The sequence below is a fragment of the Lynx rufus genome, unplaced genomic scaffold (assembly GCF_022079265.1).
Source record: "Lynx rufus isolate CCGP_SWC_20201006 ecotype Redwood Valley unplaced genomic scaffold, mLynRuf1.p SCAF_6, whole genome shotgun sequence".
NCBI classification, from domain to species: domain Eukaryota; kingdom Metazoa; phylum Chordata; class Mammalia; order Carnivora; family Felidae; genus Lynx; species Lynx rufus.
Window position 1 is genome coordinate 27,578,506 of NW_025814878.1, and position 19,888 is coordinate 27,598,393.

At 39.4% G+C, this 19,888-nt stretch overlaps 1 protein-coding gene across 5 annotated transcripts in view; it reads right to left on the reverse strand.

Moving 5' to 3' along the window:
* The window catches only part of AKAP7 (A-kinase anchoring protein 7), a 158,826-nt gene that overhangs the window by 104,557 nt on the left and 34,381 nt on the right, over positions 1-19,888 (reverse strand). For all 5 annotated transcript variants that reach the window (XM_047102381.1, XM_047102380.1, XM_047102382.1 and 2 more), the window contains one exon: positions 13,837-13,997. In XM_047102381.1, the coding sequence (XP_046958337.1) occupies positions 13,837-13,997 (161 nt within the window). The remainder of the gene's footprint in view (positions 1-13,836; positions 13,998-19,888) is intronic.

Here is a 19,888-nt window from a genome sequence, read left to right on the forward strand (position 1 = left end):
AAAAAAGAAATTGTTGTCTTCTTTTTGAAAAGTATTTCTTAGTGTTGGTGTTTTGCTCCTAATAGCAGTATAATCTATTGCTTAGCTAGACTACAGGGTAATGGTTATAGATATATCATTCTTTTTTTTTTTTTAAATTTTTTCAACGTTTATTTATTTTTGGGACAGAGAGAGACAGAGCATGAACGGGGGAGGGGCAGAGAGAGAGGGAGACACAGAATCGGAAACAGGCTCCAGGCTCTGAGCCATCAGCCCAGAGCCGGACGCGGGGCTCGAACCCACGGACCGTGAGATCGTGACCTGGCTGAAGTCGGACGCTTAACCGACTGCGCCACCCAGGCGCCCCAAGATATATCATTCTTGAGGGACACCTGGGTGGCTCAGTCGGTTAAGCATCTGACTGTTGATCTCTCGGTTAGCGAATCTGAGCCCAACGTCAGGCTTTGCTGACAGCACAAAGCCTGCTTAGGATTCTCTCTCTTCCTATCTCTCTGCCCCTCCCCTGTTCATACACGCTCTCAAAATAAACAAACATTTTTTTGAAAGGTCATTCTTGAGATGAGAAGAGTTTTTGCCAGTGTGAAAACCACGTGTCATTTTTCATCTACGCTAACTCACATTCTGAAGAGAAGCTTATGAATAATTTAAGAGATTGTTCAATTCCTCCTAGTCCACAGCCATTCCTCCAAGCACTAAATAGAAAATCACACAGCAAATATATCAGACACCCTTCAAAAGCCAACTAAGAACACTTCCTAAATAATACGACATGCCTCATAGCTAAAGGTGCAAAATGTCCGAAGAACAATTTCTTAAAATGTATTTAAACACTAGGAGACTTCACTATATAAAAGAAAACTGAAATGATATTTCATTAAAGAAACAATATTTTGTAATCCTAACAAATACAGTTTTATCTATTTGGGGGAAGGGGTTGTTTTACTCAACAAACATTTATGAGTATGCTAAGCACTGGGAAGTTTTATCTGTTTTTTAATTTTTTATATATATTTATTTTTATATAGGACATTTTATTCAAATGAACTCGTAAGTATGTAGCAACAATAAATTTATAGCTAAAATGTAAAGAAATTGCTAAAGTTGTCTCAAAGTAACTGCTGCAACAGACCAATTTTAATAAAATCATGTCTTTTTAACTAAATACACCTTCTTGTAAATTTTTTTCCTTTTTTCCTCTTTTGCTGTTTTTACCCTTTTGCTAACATTGTAAGGGATATTTATATGATAGCATGATCTATAATTTGAGAATAATCACAAAGAGGTTTATTTTTTTATTGAGGTATACAAAAAGTTTACTAATAAGAGTAGTCTAGGGGCGGCTGGTGGCTCAGTTAAGCGTCCAAGTCTTGATTTTCGTTCAGGTCATGATCTCACATTCCGTGAGACTGAGCCCCGTGTTGGGCTCCATGCTGACAGCACAGAGCCTCCTTGGGATTCTCTCTCTCTCCCTCTCTCTCTGCCCCATGCATTCACGCAGCACACGTGCACTCTCTCTCTCAAAATAAAAAGAATAATTTAGAATACTAAATGTAAATTACATAGTCCTAATAAATTCTTAAGTTTTAATATTCTATTTCAGATGCAACAGAAATAAGTAGCTGGATTTTAGCTTTAAGAAGACTGATTGTAATTAGACAATACACCATACAATAGGGGGTGATAAAGTCTCTCCATGCTTTCTAATTGGAAGATATTTTCTTACACTATTTTAAGTTACAGTAAATCTATGTCACATATAGTATGAAAAATCTCAATAAAATTTTAGAATCGCTGTTTAGCCATCTAAACTTGAATGAAATAAAAGCCATACAACTGTTTTTGTTGTTCCTATGTTATTACTATTTGAAGGATTCTTGTTTCCATATATATGCTACTTAAACTGTTTCATTTTAGATTTAGTAAGTCATTTGAACTGTATATACACTTCAACAAAAGGCTGCCATAATATGAACTTCAATTAAAAAATTTTATACTCATCATTTTAAGCAGATATTTCCAATTCATTACTATGTAAAACTGTCCAACAGAATTTTAAAACATTTCATTCTTGAAAGCAAGTCTTTAAAATTACACCTTGATGCCACAGGAATCATATTCATTCCACTGCAGTTGAGGAAAGAGACCCAGACTGAGCACTCTAACACTGGCTCAGTTCTCTTATTATTCAATTCGTGTCCTTGGACAGATTCCTTAAACTTGACAGTAAAAGTGATGAGGCCGTTACAAATGATCCCTCAGCTCCCTCTTCTCATCCCCACAACCAGCCAGTCCAGGTGAACGGTCAGAGAATGCTGGTACATTATCCATCAGGGATTCTAGGCACCAGGACTGGATTTTACGCTCATGCAGAGATTTAGACACAAATATAAATAAGAAAAGAGAGACTATGTTCGTTCAGTTACACTTTTATGCTTACATCATACATTTTTCATTGACTTATACATCTCTTTAAAAGACAGTTATTGAATATCTATTAAATAGCAGGCTCTGGGGACCCAAAGATGAAAGATTCCCTCCAAAAGCTTTCACTCTAGTTGAGAAACATCGATTTTAAACAATCAAATGCAACGAACTACTGTAGTTTCTACAGTAGATAAGCATTTATATACAGAATATAGGGAAGGTTAGAGAAGAAAGTGGTCATTTCTTTTTTGAAGAAATCAGAAAAGCCTTCATTTTGGAAATGACATTTGAAATGAGTCCTATAAAAGATCAATTACACGGTCTGAAAAAGAAATTAAGAATAAACTCAATTCCATTTACAATAGTATCAAAAATAATACAATACTTACGAATAAACTTTACCAAGGAGGCAAAAGACTGACAACTACAAAATGGTACTGAAAGAAACGGAAGAAGAAACAAAGTAAATGGAAGCCATCTCATGTTCATGGACTGGAAGCCTTAATACTGTGAAGATGTCAATACTACCCAACGTGATCTACAGACAATGCAATTCCTATCAAAGTTCCAATGACGTTTTGTGCAGAAATAGAAAACAACATCCTAAAATTGATATGAAATCTCAAGGGACCCTAGCCAAAAATTCTTAATAAAGAAGAACAAAGCTAGAAGTCTCACATTTCCTTGTTTCAAAATTTACTACAAGGCTACGGTAATCAAAACAGTGTGCTCACACCTGTCAGAATGGTTAAAATCAAAACAGAAGAAACAAGTGTTGGTAAGGGTGTGAAGGAAAAGGAACCCTTTTGCACTGCTGGTGGGAATGCAAGCAGGTACAGCCATTGTGGAAGACAGAGGTTCCTCAAAATAGAACTACCTTATGACCTAGTAATCACACTACTGGCTATTTATTCAAAAAAGACAAAAACACTAATTCAAAGGGATACATGTATCCCCATGTTTATTGCAACATAATTTACAATAGTCAAGATATGGAAGCAGCCCAAGTGTCCATCGACAGATAAATGGATAAAGAAGATGTGGTGTACATATACAATGGAATATTATTCAGCCATTAAAAAAGAATGAAATACTACCATTTGCAACAATATGGATAGAACTAGGGAATACAATGCGAAGCAAAGTGAGTCAGGAAAGACCAATACCATACGGTTTCACTCATATGTGGAATTTAAGAAACAAATGAACAAAGGAAAAAGAGACATAGAGGCGAACTAAGAAAAAGACACTAACTCTAGAGAACAAAATGATGGTTACCAGAGGGGAGGTGGTGGGGGGATGGGGGAAATAGGTGATGGAGATTAAAGAGTACAGTTATCATGATGAGCACTGAGTAATGTACAGAACTGCTGAATCACTATACTGTACACCTAAACTAATACAACACTGCATGTTAATTATACTGGGGTAAAACAGTGTGGCACTGGCAAAAACACAAACCTCCAAAACCAATGGAATAGAAAAGACTGCCCAGAAATCAACCCTCTTGTATATCGTCAAATGGTTTCCAACAAGAATGCCAAGACCATTCAGTGGGGAAAGGATAGTCTTCTCAACAAGTAGTATTGGAAAAACCGGGTATCCACATTGCAAAAGAATGAAGTGAAACCCTTGCCTTATACCATATACAAAATACTAAAGTTGGGGCAATGAACCAGTGGGAAAAAAAGGTAGAAAATACAGAAGTACAGGAGAGAGAGGAAGGAACCAGTAAAGCAATATCCAGACTGAAGTGTCAGATCAAGAACACAGCTGAAGACATTAGTCTTAAATAGACCGAAGATACATCTTTTCCTAAAACTATATGGGGCTTAAAAAGCCAAACACAGCAGCAGGTTTACTAAGTACAGGGAACAAATGAAGTAGGTCCCAGCCTCAGTTCTGTCTGTGGAGGGAAGGGCAGAAGGCTAAGGGAACTTAACAGAAGCCTGGAGCAGTGACAGGGGACAAGAGAAAGAGAGGCAGGAGAAGTGGCCTGTCAACAGGACGCCGCTGAGTCTTGAAAACTTACACTTGCAGGAGAACCAATACACACGACATGAAAATGTTTTCTTCATTTCCCATGCCTTTGATAACTACTCATTAACACCTGTTATGAGTCACACTTTCTAGAAGGTACTAGGTAAATAACCGTCAACAGAACAGTCATGGTCCTTGCCATCATGGAGCTTAACCCAGGGAAGACTGTCAAACAAAATTACACTGTTATAACCTGTGATGAGATCTGCGAAGGAGACACACCAGGTACAATGACAGAGAACTTACTCATGAGGAGACTCTCTTTACAGAGAAAAGGGAAATGGTCTCTGAGGCGGTGACATTTGAGCTGAACAATGAAAAGGTCCAAATGGAGGGTTAACTCATATATTTGCAAAAGTTCCATGGCAAGAAAGAACTCGTTGAGTCCCAGTACTGGAGAGAAAGGAGCATAACCACGTGAGCACGGTAGGCAAGATAAGAGAACCACGACGAGACAGGAGACAGGACACCAGCACAGAGACACTGTGGACCCAAGCAAGGAGTCGGGATTTTATTTTATTTTTAAATTTTTTATTTTAATGTTTGTTTATTTCTGAGACAGCGTGACCACACATGCGAGCGGGGGAAGGGGGAGGGGGCGGAGAAGGGGGGACAGAGGATCCGAAGCAGGCTCTGCACTGACAGCACAGAGCCCGATGAAGGGCTTGAACTTGAGAACTGTGAGATCATGACCTGAGCCAAAGTTGGATACTTAACCGACTGAGCTACTCAGGTGCCCCAAGGAATCTGGATTTTAATTTGCCCAGGTTGTTGGGGTAAAAAAGCAAATGACTGAACTGATCTACCATTGGTATTTGCCAGACCGGTCACAAAACAGAAGAACAAGAAGACAGGGTACCTGAAAGAGCCACCAACAGAGTAATGCACCAGGAAGCCATGACCGGTTTAAGAAGGAATAAAACATGTTGGCCAGGAAGAGGAAACAAGAGGGCTCAGTGGGGTCCCACAGCATGAGTAAAAATGGAGAGAAAGTGAAATAGCATGAAGGGTGGGAAGTTAGGGTGATAGACAGCTCTGTCCAATTTACGGCCTTACAGTAGTTCTGGCAGGTGAATAGCCAAAGGTTTCACTATACTTATGCACTTGCTGGAGCACAGTATGAGTGTAGGAGGCTACCTTCAAAGAAGTCACGGGATTTTAAGAAAAGTAATAGTGATGGTAGCAGGGGGGTGGAGGGGTAGGACTTATCATTATTAGTAATGATAACAGCCACCATCTATTTACCGCTGCATGTGTGCCAAACTGCGCTAAGCACTTCATGTACGTTATCCTATCTTGAGAACAGTTACTATCAGGCTCATCTTACAAATAAGGAAACTGAATGCAAAGTCAGTCCCAACAGACTCCACTTCCACAGCTCACTCTGAGCCAGGACGGTTAGATGGTTGTGCTCATGGTGCTGCAAGAAAGGGTCGCAGTGTGAGGTAGGAAACAAAGTGCTCAACAAGTGAGAGGAAATATTTGGACAACAGCAAGAATGAGAGGTAGAGGGTGACAAAACTCCACAGCATGAACCACCAATAAGGATTGTGCATGAGGGCAGATTGGGGACAAAGCAACAGAGAACGGAGAGAAAATGGATGACCTCTGGGCCTCATGGTGTGAGGCATGTCGTGGAAGGAGTAGCCTTCACCCAGAGGAAGCTGTGATCTCAGATTAGCAAATCTCAGATCAGCTAAGGCAAGAAGGTCAAGGGGATGCTACTGCAAACTAGGAGTCCAGTTGCTAATTTACAGTGTAACTAGCACAGTGATGAAGAACACAGACTCTGGTGCAGGGTGGACAAAATGAGGACAGGGAATCAAAAGTACAAATTTCCAGTTATTATATAAATAAGTCAGGGGATGTAAGGTACAACATGGTTTCTATATATTAATACCATATTGGTATTTGACGGTTGCTAAGGGAGTAAATAAAAGTACTCATCACAAGAAAAAAATCTGTTACTATGTGAGGTGATGAATATTAACTAGACTTTCTGTCTAGTCATTTCACAATAGACATGTACGTAACAAATCATTATGTTGTAAACCCTGAAACTAATATAATCTCATATGTCAATTATTCCTCAATAAAAGAGGATGTCTAACAACAGGGGAACAGTAAAATAAATTAGGATGCAATGACATATTATACAATCATTTAAAAATACAATTACACAGGGGCGCCTGGGTGCTCAGTCGGTTAAGCGTCCGACTTCGGCTCAGGTCATGATCTCACGGTCCGTGAGTTCGAGCCCCGCGTCGGGCTCTGTGCTGACAGCTCAGAGCCTGGAGCCTGTTTCAGATTCTGTGTCTCCGTCTCTTTCTGCCCCTCCCCTGTTCATGCTCTGTCTCTCTCTGTTTCAAAAATAAATAAACGTTAAAATAAATAAATAAGTAAATAAATAAATAAATAAAATAAAAATACAGTTACACAATAAAAAAAATGCTTTTGGAAACTATGCTGTGATGTTGATAATGGTAACTAACATTTCTTGAGTGAGCATTTGTTCTGTACCAAATACTCTTCTTAATGTTTATTTATTTTTGAGAGAGACAGAGACAGAATGTGAGTGGGTTAGGGGCAGAGAGAGAGGGAGATACAGAATCCAAAGCAGGTTCCGGGCTCTGAGCTGTCAGCACAGAGCCCAACGCGGGGCTCGAACTCACAAGCTGTGAGATCATGACCTGAGCCGAAGTTGGACGCTCAACAGACTGAGCCACCCAGGTGCCCCCAAATACTCTTCTTTATGGACATTATATATCACACATATATTATAATGAATAAGAATAACAATAATAGTAACAATTTTTTTTTTAAATAGACTGCCTGGATTTGAGTCCTGGCTATACCACTTACTAACGAATTATTTAGCTGCTTTATGCCTCAGTTTCCCTACCTATAAAGATGGGGATGATAATAGTGGTCCCTCTCTCATAGAGTTGTTAAAATTAAATGAACTAATGTCTGTAAAATGATTAGAATAATCGCACAAAGTAAATCCATTTAAGTGTTTGAAAGAAAATCAAGTAAAATAAAAGAGGAGATGGAGGGAACCAGAATACACCACCCCAAAATTTGCTACTTTGGCATAAGAACTTTGAGCTGAAGGCAAAGAAGACTCAGCATGTGTAGAAAGAAACCTTCCCAGAGCCTCTCTTATCTATCTAAGAGCAGACACTTCTAAAAAGTGAAACTGGGGGGCGCCTGGGTGGCGCAGTCGGTTAAGCGTCCGACTTCAGCCAGGTCACGATCTCGCGGTCCGTGAGTTCGAGCCCCGCGTCGGGCTCTGGGCTGATGGCTCAGAGCCTGGAGCCTGTTTCCGATTCTGTGTCTCCCTCTCTCTCTGCCCCTCCCCCGTTCATGCTCTGTCTCTCTCTGTCCCAAAAATAAATAAACGTTGAAAAAAAAAAAAGTGAAACTGGGGGCGCCTGGGTGGCGCAGTCGGTTAAGCGTCCGACTTCAGCCAGGTCACGATCTCGCGGTCCGGGAGTTCGAGCCCCGCGTCAGGCTCTGGGCTGATGGCTCAGAGCCTGGAGCCTGTTTCCGATTCTGTGTCTCCCTCTCTCTCTGCCCCTCCCCCGTTCATGCTCTGTCTCTCTCTGTCCCAAAAATAAATAAACGTTGAAAAAAAAAAATTTAAAAAAAAAAAAATAAAAAGTGAAACTGCCCCAAATCCCCTCTCCCAGGAAAGTTTTATGGTCAAGCTGGACCTCTACAAACACACCTTACTTCATGAGAGTCCCCCACATACTTACCTTCCCATAATTTGCCACTCTGGAAAGCCTAAAACCTCTTCCTTTGTCTTATCACTTCTCTACAAAGTAACTGTTCTTCCGTTAAGATGCTCTAGTGCCCAAGTTCTAACCACGCTTTTTTTTTAAGGTTTATTTATTTTGGAAAGAGAGAGAGAAAGACAGTGTGTGAGCATGGGAGAGGCAGAGAGAGACGGAGACACAGAATCCGAAGCAGGCTCCAGTCTCTGAGCTGTCAACACAGAGCCTGACGTGGGGCTCAAACTCATGAACCATGAGATCATGACCTGAGCTGAAGTCAGATGCTTAACCAACTGAGCCACCCAGGTGCCCCAACCATCCTTTTGAGCTACTCTTCCTTGAGGCTTCTCCACTGGATATGTACTGCACACATTAATAAACTCCTTGTTTTTTTCTTGTTAACCTTTTGTCAGTCTAATTTTATGGGTCCTTGGAGGACAATCCAGGAGGGCAGGAGGAAAAACACTCTCCCTCCCCTGCGGGGACAGTGGAAAGGGGTAAAAGAGCAATGAGAAGGGGCAGGAAGTGTGGGGGACTGTACCTACAGAAGCCTGCGCATGAGGTGGGGCATGCAACAGAGGCTCTGAAGGTCGTCAGTGGTGCAGGGTTGTCATTCATCCTGACTGGGGAGAAAAGTTGGTTTTTGCTTCTTCTAAATGAAGTGTGGCTAAGGTGTTCCGATGTTTTTGAAGACAGCCTAACCCAGGCCATGAAGGGGAAGGATGCCCACTGCCTGTGGTGGTTAGAAGTCCAAGATTTCATGTGGTCATAGAGCAGCCTAGAAAGGCTCAAAGATGCCAGCAACCAAACGGAATCCCCACAGGGAGCAGAAAACACAGGGCATATGCTCTCCATCTTTTGGGGGAAGTGACAACATAAGAGAAAGTGTAACGTTCAAATGAATATCCTTAAAACCTTTCACTCGTCTCGTCAGGCTCTGGGCTGATGGCTCAGAGCCTGGAGCCTGTTTCCGATTCTGTGTCTCCCTCTCTCTCTGCTCCTCCCCCGTTCATGCTCTGTCTCTCTCTGTCCCAAAAATAAATGAACGTTGAAAAAAAAATTAAAAAAAAAAAAACCTTTCACTCGTCCTTATATGAGATAAATACACTTGGAGTCTTTTCACATGCTAACCAGGGCACTTTCCTCATTAAAAAAAAAAAAAGAGAGAGAGAGATTTGCAAAAACTCTTATAATTCTAGCAGGCTACATTTTTAGCAATCTCTCAATCTAATACATATCTTAACAAAATTACATTTTGCTGAAATAAATTAATAAAATCACGTATTCACTTCCACACAAAAAGCTTTTCAGTGCAATTTCAGCATTGTAAGATGTGGAGAAGTGCCATAAAAATGCATAATTTTCAGTATCTTCTTAGCTCTATGAGCTACCGTGTCCTGCTAAGAAAGGAGAAGGTGCTGTTTTATTCTGGAAAAACAGGACTTCTCAAGGTCCAGATAGGAAGCTGACACTCAGAGCTCTGATGCCACACGTCTTACCAGCTTCCTCAAGCAGCTATCGCCATAAACCTACAAGGACACAGTGTGCAAACATAGGCTTGGTCTTTCGGCCCACGAGGCGGCTCCCAGAAATAACAGGTAGTAGCCAGCAGATCCAGGGGTGTAATTCAAGTACTGATGGCAAAAGCACATATATTCAGACTGTATTAATTCAAAATGTACAGTAATTTTCTTCAATTTCACACATTGAAAATTCTAAATTATTCTTTATCTTGCAAAATTTTCAGCAATGAGTTCAAGTGTTAGTGTCTAAAATTCAGTCCTCTTTTTTATAACAACTATGTAATAATTTAAGAATTTGTTCTTTTAACTTGTAAATTTTAAAACTCTATGAAAATCAGGTAAATCACGCTATTCGTGAATTACAATTTTGAACTACTATTCAAGTTGGTTTTACTTCAGAACATGTACTTAAACTTCTTTATCAATACTTTAATAATTAAATTTCTCTAAAAATTCTCCTGCTTTCTATTAAGGGCATCTAGCTGCGTATTCTGAACAAAAAAGATTTTAAAACTCCTGTATAGGCATATACATATGCATAGTTTAGCACAGTGTTAAGAAATGTAATGGCCTGGTCAATGGAATATATTCTTTTAAAAGTTGGAATGTATTATTTGAATAAATCGTCTATACAATATGACACAAAGACAAATATTACATTATTTACTGATACTGTTGGACTAAAACAATACTAATCCTGAGGCATTCTTGTCAAAATAAATCTAATGAAGTGAAATACTGACAAAAATTTCATGTATTGAACAATCTGAACACTGTATATATAGAGTGCTCCAACTAAAAACTTCAGTGAAAATTTTCCATACACATATTTAAGTATTTAGATTTCTTATACCAGTGCATACAAACTATAATCAAAAGCAACAGTAAAATATATGCACAAGAGATTAAAAGCAAGTATAACAAACATTGATTACATGAGGACAGAATGCTATTCCCCCTCTATTTTCCATTTTTGTAATGTTTTGTTTAAATTTTGGAAAAGTATATACATTTTCAAGCAACAGTCTCTCCCATCGAGAAAGGAATTACAGGGGCAGTGGCCTTTCCTAAAATGACAAACCAATACCCTTCGGCTCATACTCATACTAAAGCTGGCAAGATTTCACATTCCTCAGCACACAATGGATCTTTCACCAATACTGGAAACCGCCTTTGTGAGAATATTTGCTAAGAATGGATGGAATTCTCAATGTTGCAAGCACCCATTGAATTATTTAAAAGAACAATGAATGAATGACTAGTTAGAAATGTTTCTTGAGCTCAGAGAAATTTATATTACAAAAGAAAAAACCTAAATCTAGCATTTTCTCCAGAGCAGTTAGGAAGAACAGATTAAGTTGCTAACTGTGGACAGTGGTTCCCAAATGCTTTATGCTATCAAAACTGTCAGAGTTGCCTTCTCCTTGACCAACTAATAATTTTAAGTCCTTCTTGACTCATAAATATTGTTTGCATGTTTGTTTATATGTATTTTGCTTCACAAAAGAAAACTTAACCAACAATGAAATGAAACTTAATCCTCAATGTCTCCCTTAACCCTAAAAGAGATGTACTTCTGTTTTTTGTGGGTTTTTTTTGGGGGGGGGGAGGTATTTAGGTTATTTGTATTATTTATTTATTTAAGTAATCTCTATAACCAACATGGGGCTCCAACTCATGACCCTGAGATAAAGAGTCACGTGCTCTTCAGACTGAGCCAGCCAGGCACCCCAAGAAATGCACTTTTGAATAGGCAACTATGAAACTGCATAACGGCAATATAATATTAAGTAAAAAAAAAAAAAAAATTAAAAAAAAATTAAAAAAAAAAATTTAAAAAAAAAGTATGTCTCAAAAAATCATATACATGATAACCTTTTTATAAGGTTAAAACAACTAGGGGCGCCTGGGTGGCTCAGTCGGTTAAGCGTCCGACTTCAGCCAGGTCACGATCTCGCGGTCCGTGAGTTCGAGCCCCGCGTCGGGCTCTGGGCTGATGGCTCAGAGCCTGGAGCCTGTTTCCGATTCTGTGTCTCCCTCTCTCTCTGCCCCTCCCCCGTTCATGCTCTGTCTCTCTCTGTCCCAAAAATAAATAAACGTTGAAAAAAAAAATTAAAAAAAAAACAACTTGAAAATACATACACTTTGGGAGAATATAGGGACATAATAAACGCCAACTTCAGCTTCAGGATGATGGTTAGCTTAAATGAAGGACAATCATGGGATGCGGTGACAAAAAGGATAATACAATTAGATTACTGCCAATGTCCTAGCATTTGTTTTACGGATTTTGTTTTGTGCTTTTTGTTTGGTGGTGGATTCCCATGTGATTATGATACCATTTTAAAATAGATGGATGAAGGGGCGGTTCAGCTGGTTAAGCATTCAACTTCAGCTCAGGTCACAATATCACGGTTCCTGAGTTTGATCCCCACATACAGTTCTCTGCTGTCAGCATGGAGCATGCTTCAGATCCTCTGTCCCCCTCTCTCTCTGCCCCTCCCCTGCTAGTACTCTCTCTCTCTCAAAAATAAGCATTTTAAATTAATTAATTAATTAATTAAATAGATGGATGGATGGATGGTAGATAGATGACAGATGGATAGACAGGTATACCGAGCAAAACAAGCATGGACCAATGATGAGTGTGTTACGAACCAAAAATCACTAAACCTGAAATGAAATGACCTGAAATGATCTGACAGAATATGCAAATAAAAATTTTTTAAAGCATGTAGACTAACACCCAAACTACAGTCTCTGGATCAACTCAAAAGTCATCCATCCAGATTTTATAATTTTCTGCTTATACTTCCCTAAACACTTTCAATTGTGCTGTACTAAGCAACTTGTTCTCAACGGATAGGAGACCTTCTAACATCATCAATGGACCTGCTCAGAGAGTAGAACCTTCAGGAAGGGGGGAAAAAGTGGTACAAAGGAAAAAGGTGCTGACTCTCTGGAATAGGGCTGACAATGCCCACAAGCCTCTGAATAGGCAATTGGTGATTCTTATTCACACAGTTGGTACTTATTAAATGCCAAGTGTATGTCAAATGTCATGAAAAGCACTGGAACCCTTCAGACTTATGATTAGAACTGTCCTAGCAGGTCCTTGAGTCCAACCCACCACCTTCTAGACAGCCAAGAATCAACATATCCTCAGGTCAAAGAATCAAGATAGTACAATCACTCTGGAAAACAGTATGGAAGTTCCTCAAAAAATTAAAAATAGAAGCACCATATGATTCAATAATTCCACTCTTGAGTATTAACCCCAAAACAACAACACTAATTCAAAAAGATACATGCATCCCTACGTTTATTACAGCATGATTTACAATAGCCAAAATATGAAGCAACCTAAGTGTCCATCGGTAGACAGAGAAGAAAGACTGGTATATATACAATAGAATATTACACAGGCACAAAAAAAGGATGAGATTCTGCCATTTGAGACAACATGGATGGACTTAAAGGGTATTATGCTAAGTGAAATAAATCAGACAGAGAAAGACAAATACCATACGATTCTATTCATAAGTGGAATCCAAAAAACAAAACAAAACAAATGAATAAACAAAAAGCAGAATCAGACCTATAAATAGAGACAAAAATGATGGTTGCCAGAGGGAAAAGTGGTAGGGGGTTGAGCAAAATGAGTGAAGGTGAGTAGGAGATAGACTTCCAGTTATTCATGGGACTAAAATGCACTGCATAAGGAATAGAGTCAATGATACTGTAACAGCGATGTATTGGATCAGATGGTAGCTACAGCTATGTGGTTAACAGAGCATAATGTATAAACTTGTCAAATCACTATGTTGTACACCTGAAACAAATGGAATACTGTATGTCAACTATACCTAAAAAAAAAAAAATCAAGATAACTTTCAGGTGTTTTATTTGGCTCGTAACTACACAAGCAGATACTGAAGCGTTTCACTTATAAAGTAAGGTTACAATGGCTCCCCAAAGTTAAAATCTCTATTATAAGAATTGGGGATGGGGAGAAGATTGCTTCTTTAAACAGATGAGATTTCAAATGGATGTGTTGCTGTTCATTTTACCTGCTATCTCCAAAAGTGGGTTTATGTGATCTCCTTCTGCCAGCTTCACAAATCCAACCTGATTTCCAAAAGTGTCAATCCCTTGAAAAGGCAAAATCAACTGTTTTCCTTGGAGGATTTCTTCTATGAATGGTTTTAATTCCAAAAGAGCACCAATACCACTGGTAAGAGATAATACAATTTTCAGTAATAAATTAGGTAATAAGATATACAAAACCAAACAAAAAATCATCAGTTTTTAGAAAGATAAGTTAATTTTGATATTTGTTCTAATTATTTTAGAGCTCAAAAATAACTTCAAAATCTAATCTGTATGATTAAAATACAACTAATATTAATTTTTAAATAAAAACTATGGAAGAAGTGAATTACATCTTTACTTAATTATAATTTATATTAAAGACATGAAAGAAAATACTATTTTATTGTTCACCAAGAAGCTTTTAATCAAGGAAACACTGCAGGGACAACTCAAAAACATTACTGATAATATATTCCAAAAACCTAATACCACAAGAGCTTATATTATTAGATTATATGAAAAGTTATAAATTCTTATCAACAGTACTAATACAGTATTTACTATTTGCAAGGCGCTCTACTAAAACTTCATTATCTCTTAAACTACAATAGCCTCCGTAATAAGATAATACTGTAACTGGATTAAACAAAAATAAAAGGTTATATTTGCCAACTGCAACCACATAAGTTTGTTATTTCTGTTTAACCTGTGATCACAGGGCTACTCTGTGTTTCAAGTGCTTTATTTTTCTTTATAAAACAAGTGTTTACTATATTAATGAATTAAACATCATCAGGTTTAGAATATTTTGAAAATTAGGATGAATTATTTCCATCTTAAAGAGAATTCTGGTGTAGATATGTTGTGATGAGAAAAAAATTAAAATCTCACTAGAGGGCAGCAATTACTCCAAAAAGAAATAAGCACAATCTTATATAATAGGGCTTTAAAACACCCTTCTGGTGAAACATCATTAAACTATCTTGATCATTCACTAGTAATTATAAGTTAAATGTGTGAAGAGAAATTTAAGTATTTTTCTAGTTCTTTCATATTTCTAAATTACCTTCCATATAAAGTTTTTAACTGACTTCATAAATAAATTCATACTGAGTCTCAATTCTTATCTATGTCATAACATAATATACAATTGTTCAAAATAGCTTTGGAAGGGGCACCTGGGGGGCTCAGTTGGTTAAACATCCAACTCTTGATTTTGGCTCAGGTCATGATCTCATGTTTCATGGGTTTGAGCCCCCCATCGGGCTCTACACCAGCAGTGCAGAGCCTTCTTGAGATTCCCCAGCCTCCGCCCCTCCTCTCACAAATAAATAAAAATTTAAAAAATAGCTTTGGAAATGTCCACATTTCTCATTGTACCTCCAAATCCACATCCTAAACCCAATCCTTCCTAACCTTATTTGTGTCCATCCTAAAAGACAGTGTCCATACTTTTACTGCAGCACGGTCCTTCACTGTGTGCCGTGAGCTAGAACACGTGAAAACAGAACAGCCATTTCTGGTTCATCTTGCATAAAATGGGGGAAATCAAGATACTTATTTTAATTATAACTATATACTAAAGCAGGCCATGCTAAAGGTTAGGGCTTTTCAGAGACCGTGAATTCTATATCCCATTTTTCATCAAAGAAATATAGATGATTTAAACTCAGCCCGGTTTTTTCAGTTCTCCAGGAGCAAAAATCAATAAATAAGTCCCAGTGAGATGTCACTGATCGCAGAGTGAGAAAAAGTCATAGTGTCTGTTGGTAAGTATCACTAACTTTCAAATTCTTTTAAATAGAATACCTTTCGAAGAGTGGTTTATGGAAAGACTTCTTTATGGTAAAATAAGTAAAAAGTATATGTGTATAGAAAAAAAAGAACTCTCAAACTAGAGTTCAGACCAAAAGGAGTATTTGAAATTAAGAAGGACAGTCTTCTTTTCAACTCAGCAGCTAGGTGTGGTTGGCTTACAAATTTCTTACAAATTTCTATGCCTTTCTTCTACCCTGTAAGGGCAAAGGACCTTACACCTAAAGTCCTTTGTGTAGAAATTCATGATTTTTTAAAAATTTTTAAGTAATCTCCACACCCAACATGGGGCTCAAACTCATAACCCCATGATCAAGAGTCACATGCTCTACTGACTAAGTCAGCCAGGCGCCCGGGAAGAAATTCATGATTTCAAGAAAATGCTTCTGCATACTCCACACCCAACCCATTGATCAATACATCATTAAACACCTAAAATATGATGCTAGATTTTGAAAAGTAAGAACACAGAACAAGAAACCGACAACATAGATGTCAGCATATTATACAGTACAGGATGAAAGGTAAAATGAAAAGATTAGAGACTTAGAAAATCCTTCATATAAATAACATCTTACCAGAAAACCCAATTCATTTCTCTCTCACGATATAGCAACGCAAAGCGAAGCCACACCTTGATTCTGTTCCTCCCTTAAAAGTTCATACTGCCACAGACACTTACTTCCCTGGTTTCCCAAACTAGTAGTAAATCTTTTCTCCTTTGAAATTCCATTAATATTTTATATTTCATGAAACACACCACGTTTTACATTTTTATATTATAATTTTTGAGTTCACATGGTATCCAGTCAACTTAACTGTATAATACATAAGCATAAGAGCCATTCCTGACTCGTCTTTATTTTCCCCAAAGCACTTAACTCAGTATCTTGCACATGGCTGATAATCCTGGTTGAGTTGTAAAACACTATCTTGTCTGTATAGCAAACCTTATTTATTTCTTAGATTTTTCATTATAACTTAGTCAAGAGCAGGGCGCCTAGGTGGCTCAGTTGGTTAAGCATCCGACTTCAGCTCAGGTCATGATCTCGCAGTTTGTGAGTTCGAACCCTGCATCGGGCTCTGGGCTGACAGCTCGGAGCCTGGAGCCTGATTCTGATTCTGTGTCTCTCTCTGTCTCTAACCCTCCCCTGCTTGCACTCTCTCTCTCTCTCTCTCTCTCTCTCTCTCTCTCAATAATAAACAATAAACATAAAAAAATTAACTTAGTCAAGAGGAATTACTGAATTGCAATATCTGGTCATCATCTTCTAGTAGAGATAATATTTCCAGTATCATAAAGTTGCATAAGGATGCCACTTTAACTCTTCAAACACAAAGCAGACTTGCTAAACATTTAGGGTTTTTTTCCCACAAAACTGAAAGTATTTGCAAAATGACATGGTGAAACACAGGGATGAATGATGCAGACCGTCACCATGCTCTGTATGGTAATTCTTCAATGAGTGATGCCATGATTTAGGGCAAGAAAATGCTTCCTAGTTCCAGACTCTCCCATGCACCGCAGGTGGTTTAGCCACCCTCGCTCCTGCCCATCAGATGCCCACATTACTCCTCAGTAATGGTGACGACCCCAAATACCCCCCCAAATATTTCTAAAAGTCTCTTAGGACTTAGAGGCAGTCCCACCTCCACTGAGAAATGTAAACAGTACAATACATCGGGAGGCATACCTGCCCCCTCACCCTAACCCCACTGCACACCACGTGCTCATCAGTAGAGACCACTGAGATACAGGAGGCCCTTCATACCTATGCAGACTAATCCTCCCCACTGCTTTCATGCCCTTGTGCTCATCCTCTCCTTTGTCTCCATCCTACCCCCTCTCTCTCCGCCTCTCCATCTTTCACAGACACGCCCCATGGAATAATAAGAGAATGGACTAGTTCTGGCTTCTCTACTAACCAGCATTTGCTTAATTCCTAGGGCTCTTGCTTCCCCGTATGTATAAGAGAGATGACATTTCTGTGCTGCCTCACAATACTGTTAAGAGAATAAAGCAGAATATTTGTATGGGAGGTGGAGGCTGAGGAACAGGACTGATACACAGATGCCATTTGCCACGGCCAAGACCTACTTCTGATGACAGAGACAAACCTAAACCTACTGGTCAACGGGGATCTTTGCTGGTTTCAAAAGGTCTCTTTGGAGTACAATTATTCGGTTAATTCAAACCTCCTCTCAGGAGTTTTTCCCTTCCCTCTCCTCTTCCTTCCCAAGGAATCCAGCATACTCTTCCTTTTTTAAAGAAAACATATTCATTTATTTTTGAGAGACAGAGCACGAGTTGGGGAGGGGTATAAGGAGAATGAGACACAGAATCTGAAGCAGGCTCCAGGCTCCGAGCTGTCAGCACAGAGCCTGACGGGGGGCTCGAACCCACAAACAGTGAGATCATGACCTGAGCCGAAGTCGGACGCTTAACCGACTGAGCCACCCAGGCACCCCTCCAGCATACTCTTCTAAGAGGACTGAGGGAGGTCTCTAGACCGCCTGCTGTTTGAGTCCTCAGAGATTCCCATTTTGGGGGGACCGGTCTGGCTATATCCTTGGGTGTCCCATATCAGGGACCATGAGAACATGCTTATTCTTTCTGGGCTTTGTACCAGCACATACTGCAGAAGCACGACCCTGCCAGAGTCTCTCATCAAGAAACATGGATGTTCAGCAGTGTGCCCTTGTCTCTTATCCAGTTCTTTCTGACCCACCAATTTTTTCTGAGTTGGGCCCCCACATCAACCCACCATGCACAAGAAATTTCTGGATTCATCTATATGTCTTGATAGGAGATGGGGAATTGAAGAAACTACCTCAGGTATATCTGTTGGAAATCCTCCTCAACTCTAATCTACCACTTATGTGACACCACATTCTTGTAGCATTAGTGAACAGGAACTTCTCCAAAGAGCTTGAGCTTTCCCCAGCTTCACCCTGAGAACCCCAAACCAATGTGAATGTCTCTATCATTCCTAGTTCTCTGTTCCAACACCGGTGAGGGCCAGGTTTGGAAAAAACATTCAGCCCCGAAAGGGGAGCCAGGACATTGTATCTGGTTCCATACTTCTTCCTCTGCCATTGCTTACTCCACCTAGCACTGGAAGGGCTCTATACTCCCTCCCACCCTGGACAATAAGCCTCAGAGCAGCCACCTACAACCCTCCTCAAAGCTGTCTGTGTTTTCACTGACCACACTGAAGGTCTTTTGAATTTATTGCTGGCTCCGTGTCTCCTACTTGCCACCCTTCATGCCAGCTTACCGAAACACTGAGGTCCCCCGAGAAAGAAGGAATTCTGCCTCCAGACTGCCTTTGGACTTAAGACCACAGCAACTCTTCCCTGGGTCTCTAGCCTGCCCTGCAAACTTTGTACTTGCCAGGCTCCACAGTCACATGAGCTAATCCTTTAAAATAAATTCTGTATGTAGTCACAGATACAGATATATTGAGATATCAATATATCTAGATATTCATACAGATATACATCCTGTTGGTTGTGTGTCTCTGGAGAACCCTGACTAATTCACCACTCTAACACACACAGGACACTTCTCTCAGGCTTTCGGCTCCTCGTGTCACATCTTCTTTGGCTCTTTTTCCCTTAAGAGCATCACAGTATTTATTTTGTCTTCTGACTGGCAAAGTGAACAGTGAAAGCAAGCCAAATAAATCTTCTAGTCCTCTCTGCAAATGCAAGGTGCCCCAGACCTGCTCTTGCGTAGATCAGGTTGGAATAGAATGGAAAACTGATCTCTAAACACATGAGGGTCTACTGTTTAAAAGACATAACTACAAGAATCATAATTTGGCTTCATATTTTGAATCACTAGTTTCATGTTTTCTCCCTTTTCCTCACCCCTTCCCAACTCAAGCCTTGTTCTTCATTCCCTCAGAAGTAACCTGCAATACATTCTGGCTCTGGTTTTCCAAAGAGCTAAAGCTTAAGCTCAATCTGGAGAGCTATACAGGTAGTAACAGGGAAAGGAGTACCCCAGGGAATTGGGGGAAGACCAAGGGTTCTCCACTCCAAGCAGCAATCAATGACTTATATAATCAAACTTTATGGCACAACTCTGGAATTAGGAGTGGGTAGTATATAGGTACTCAAGAATGAGTAAGGTAAAATTGTAACTATCTACTGGAATAGAGGACAGCTCTAATAACAATAACATCAGCCACCTACTGTGGGCTGGGGCTC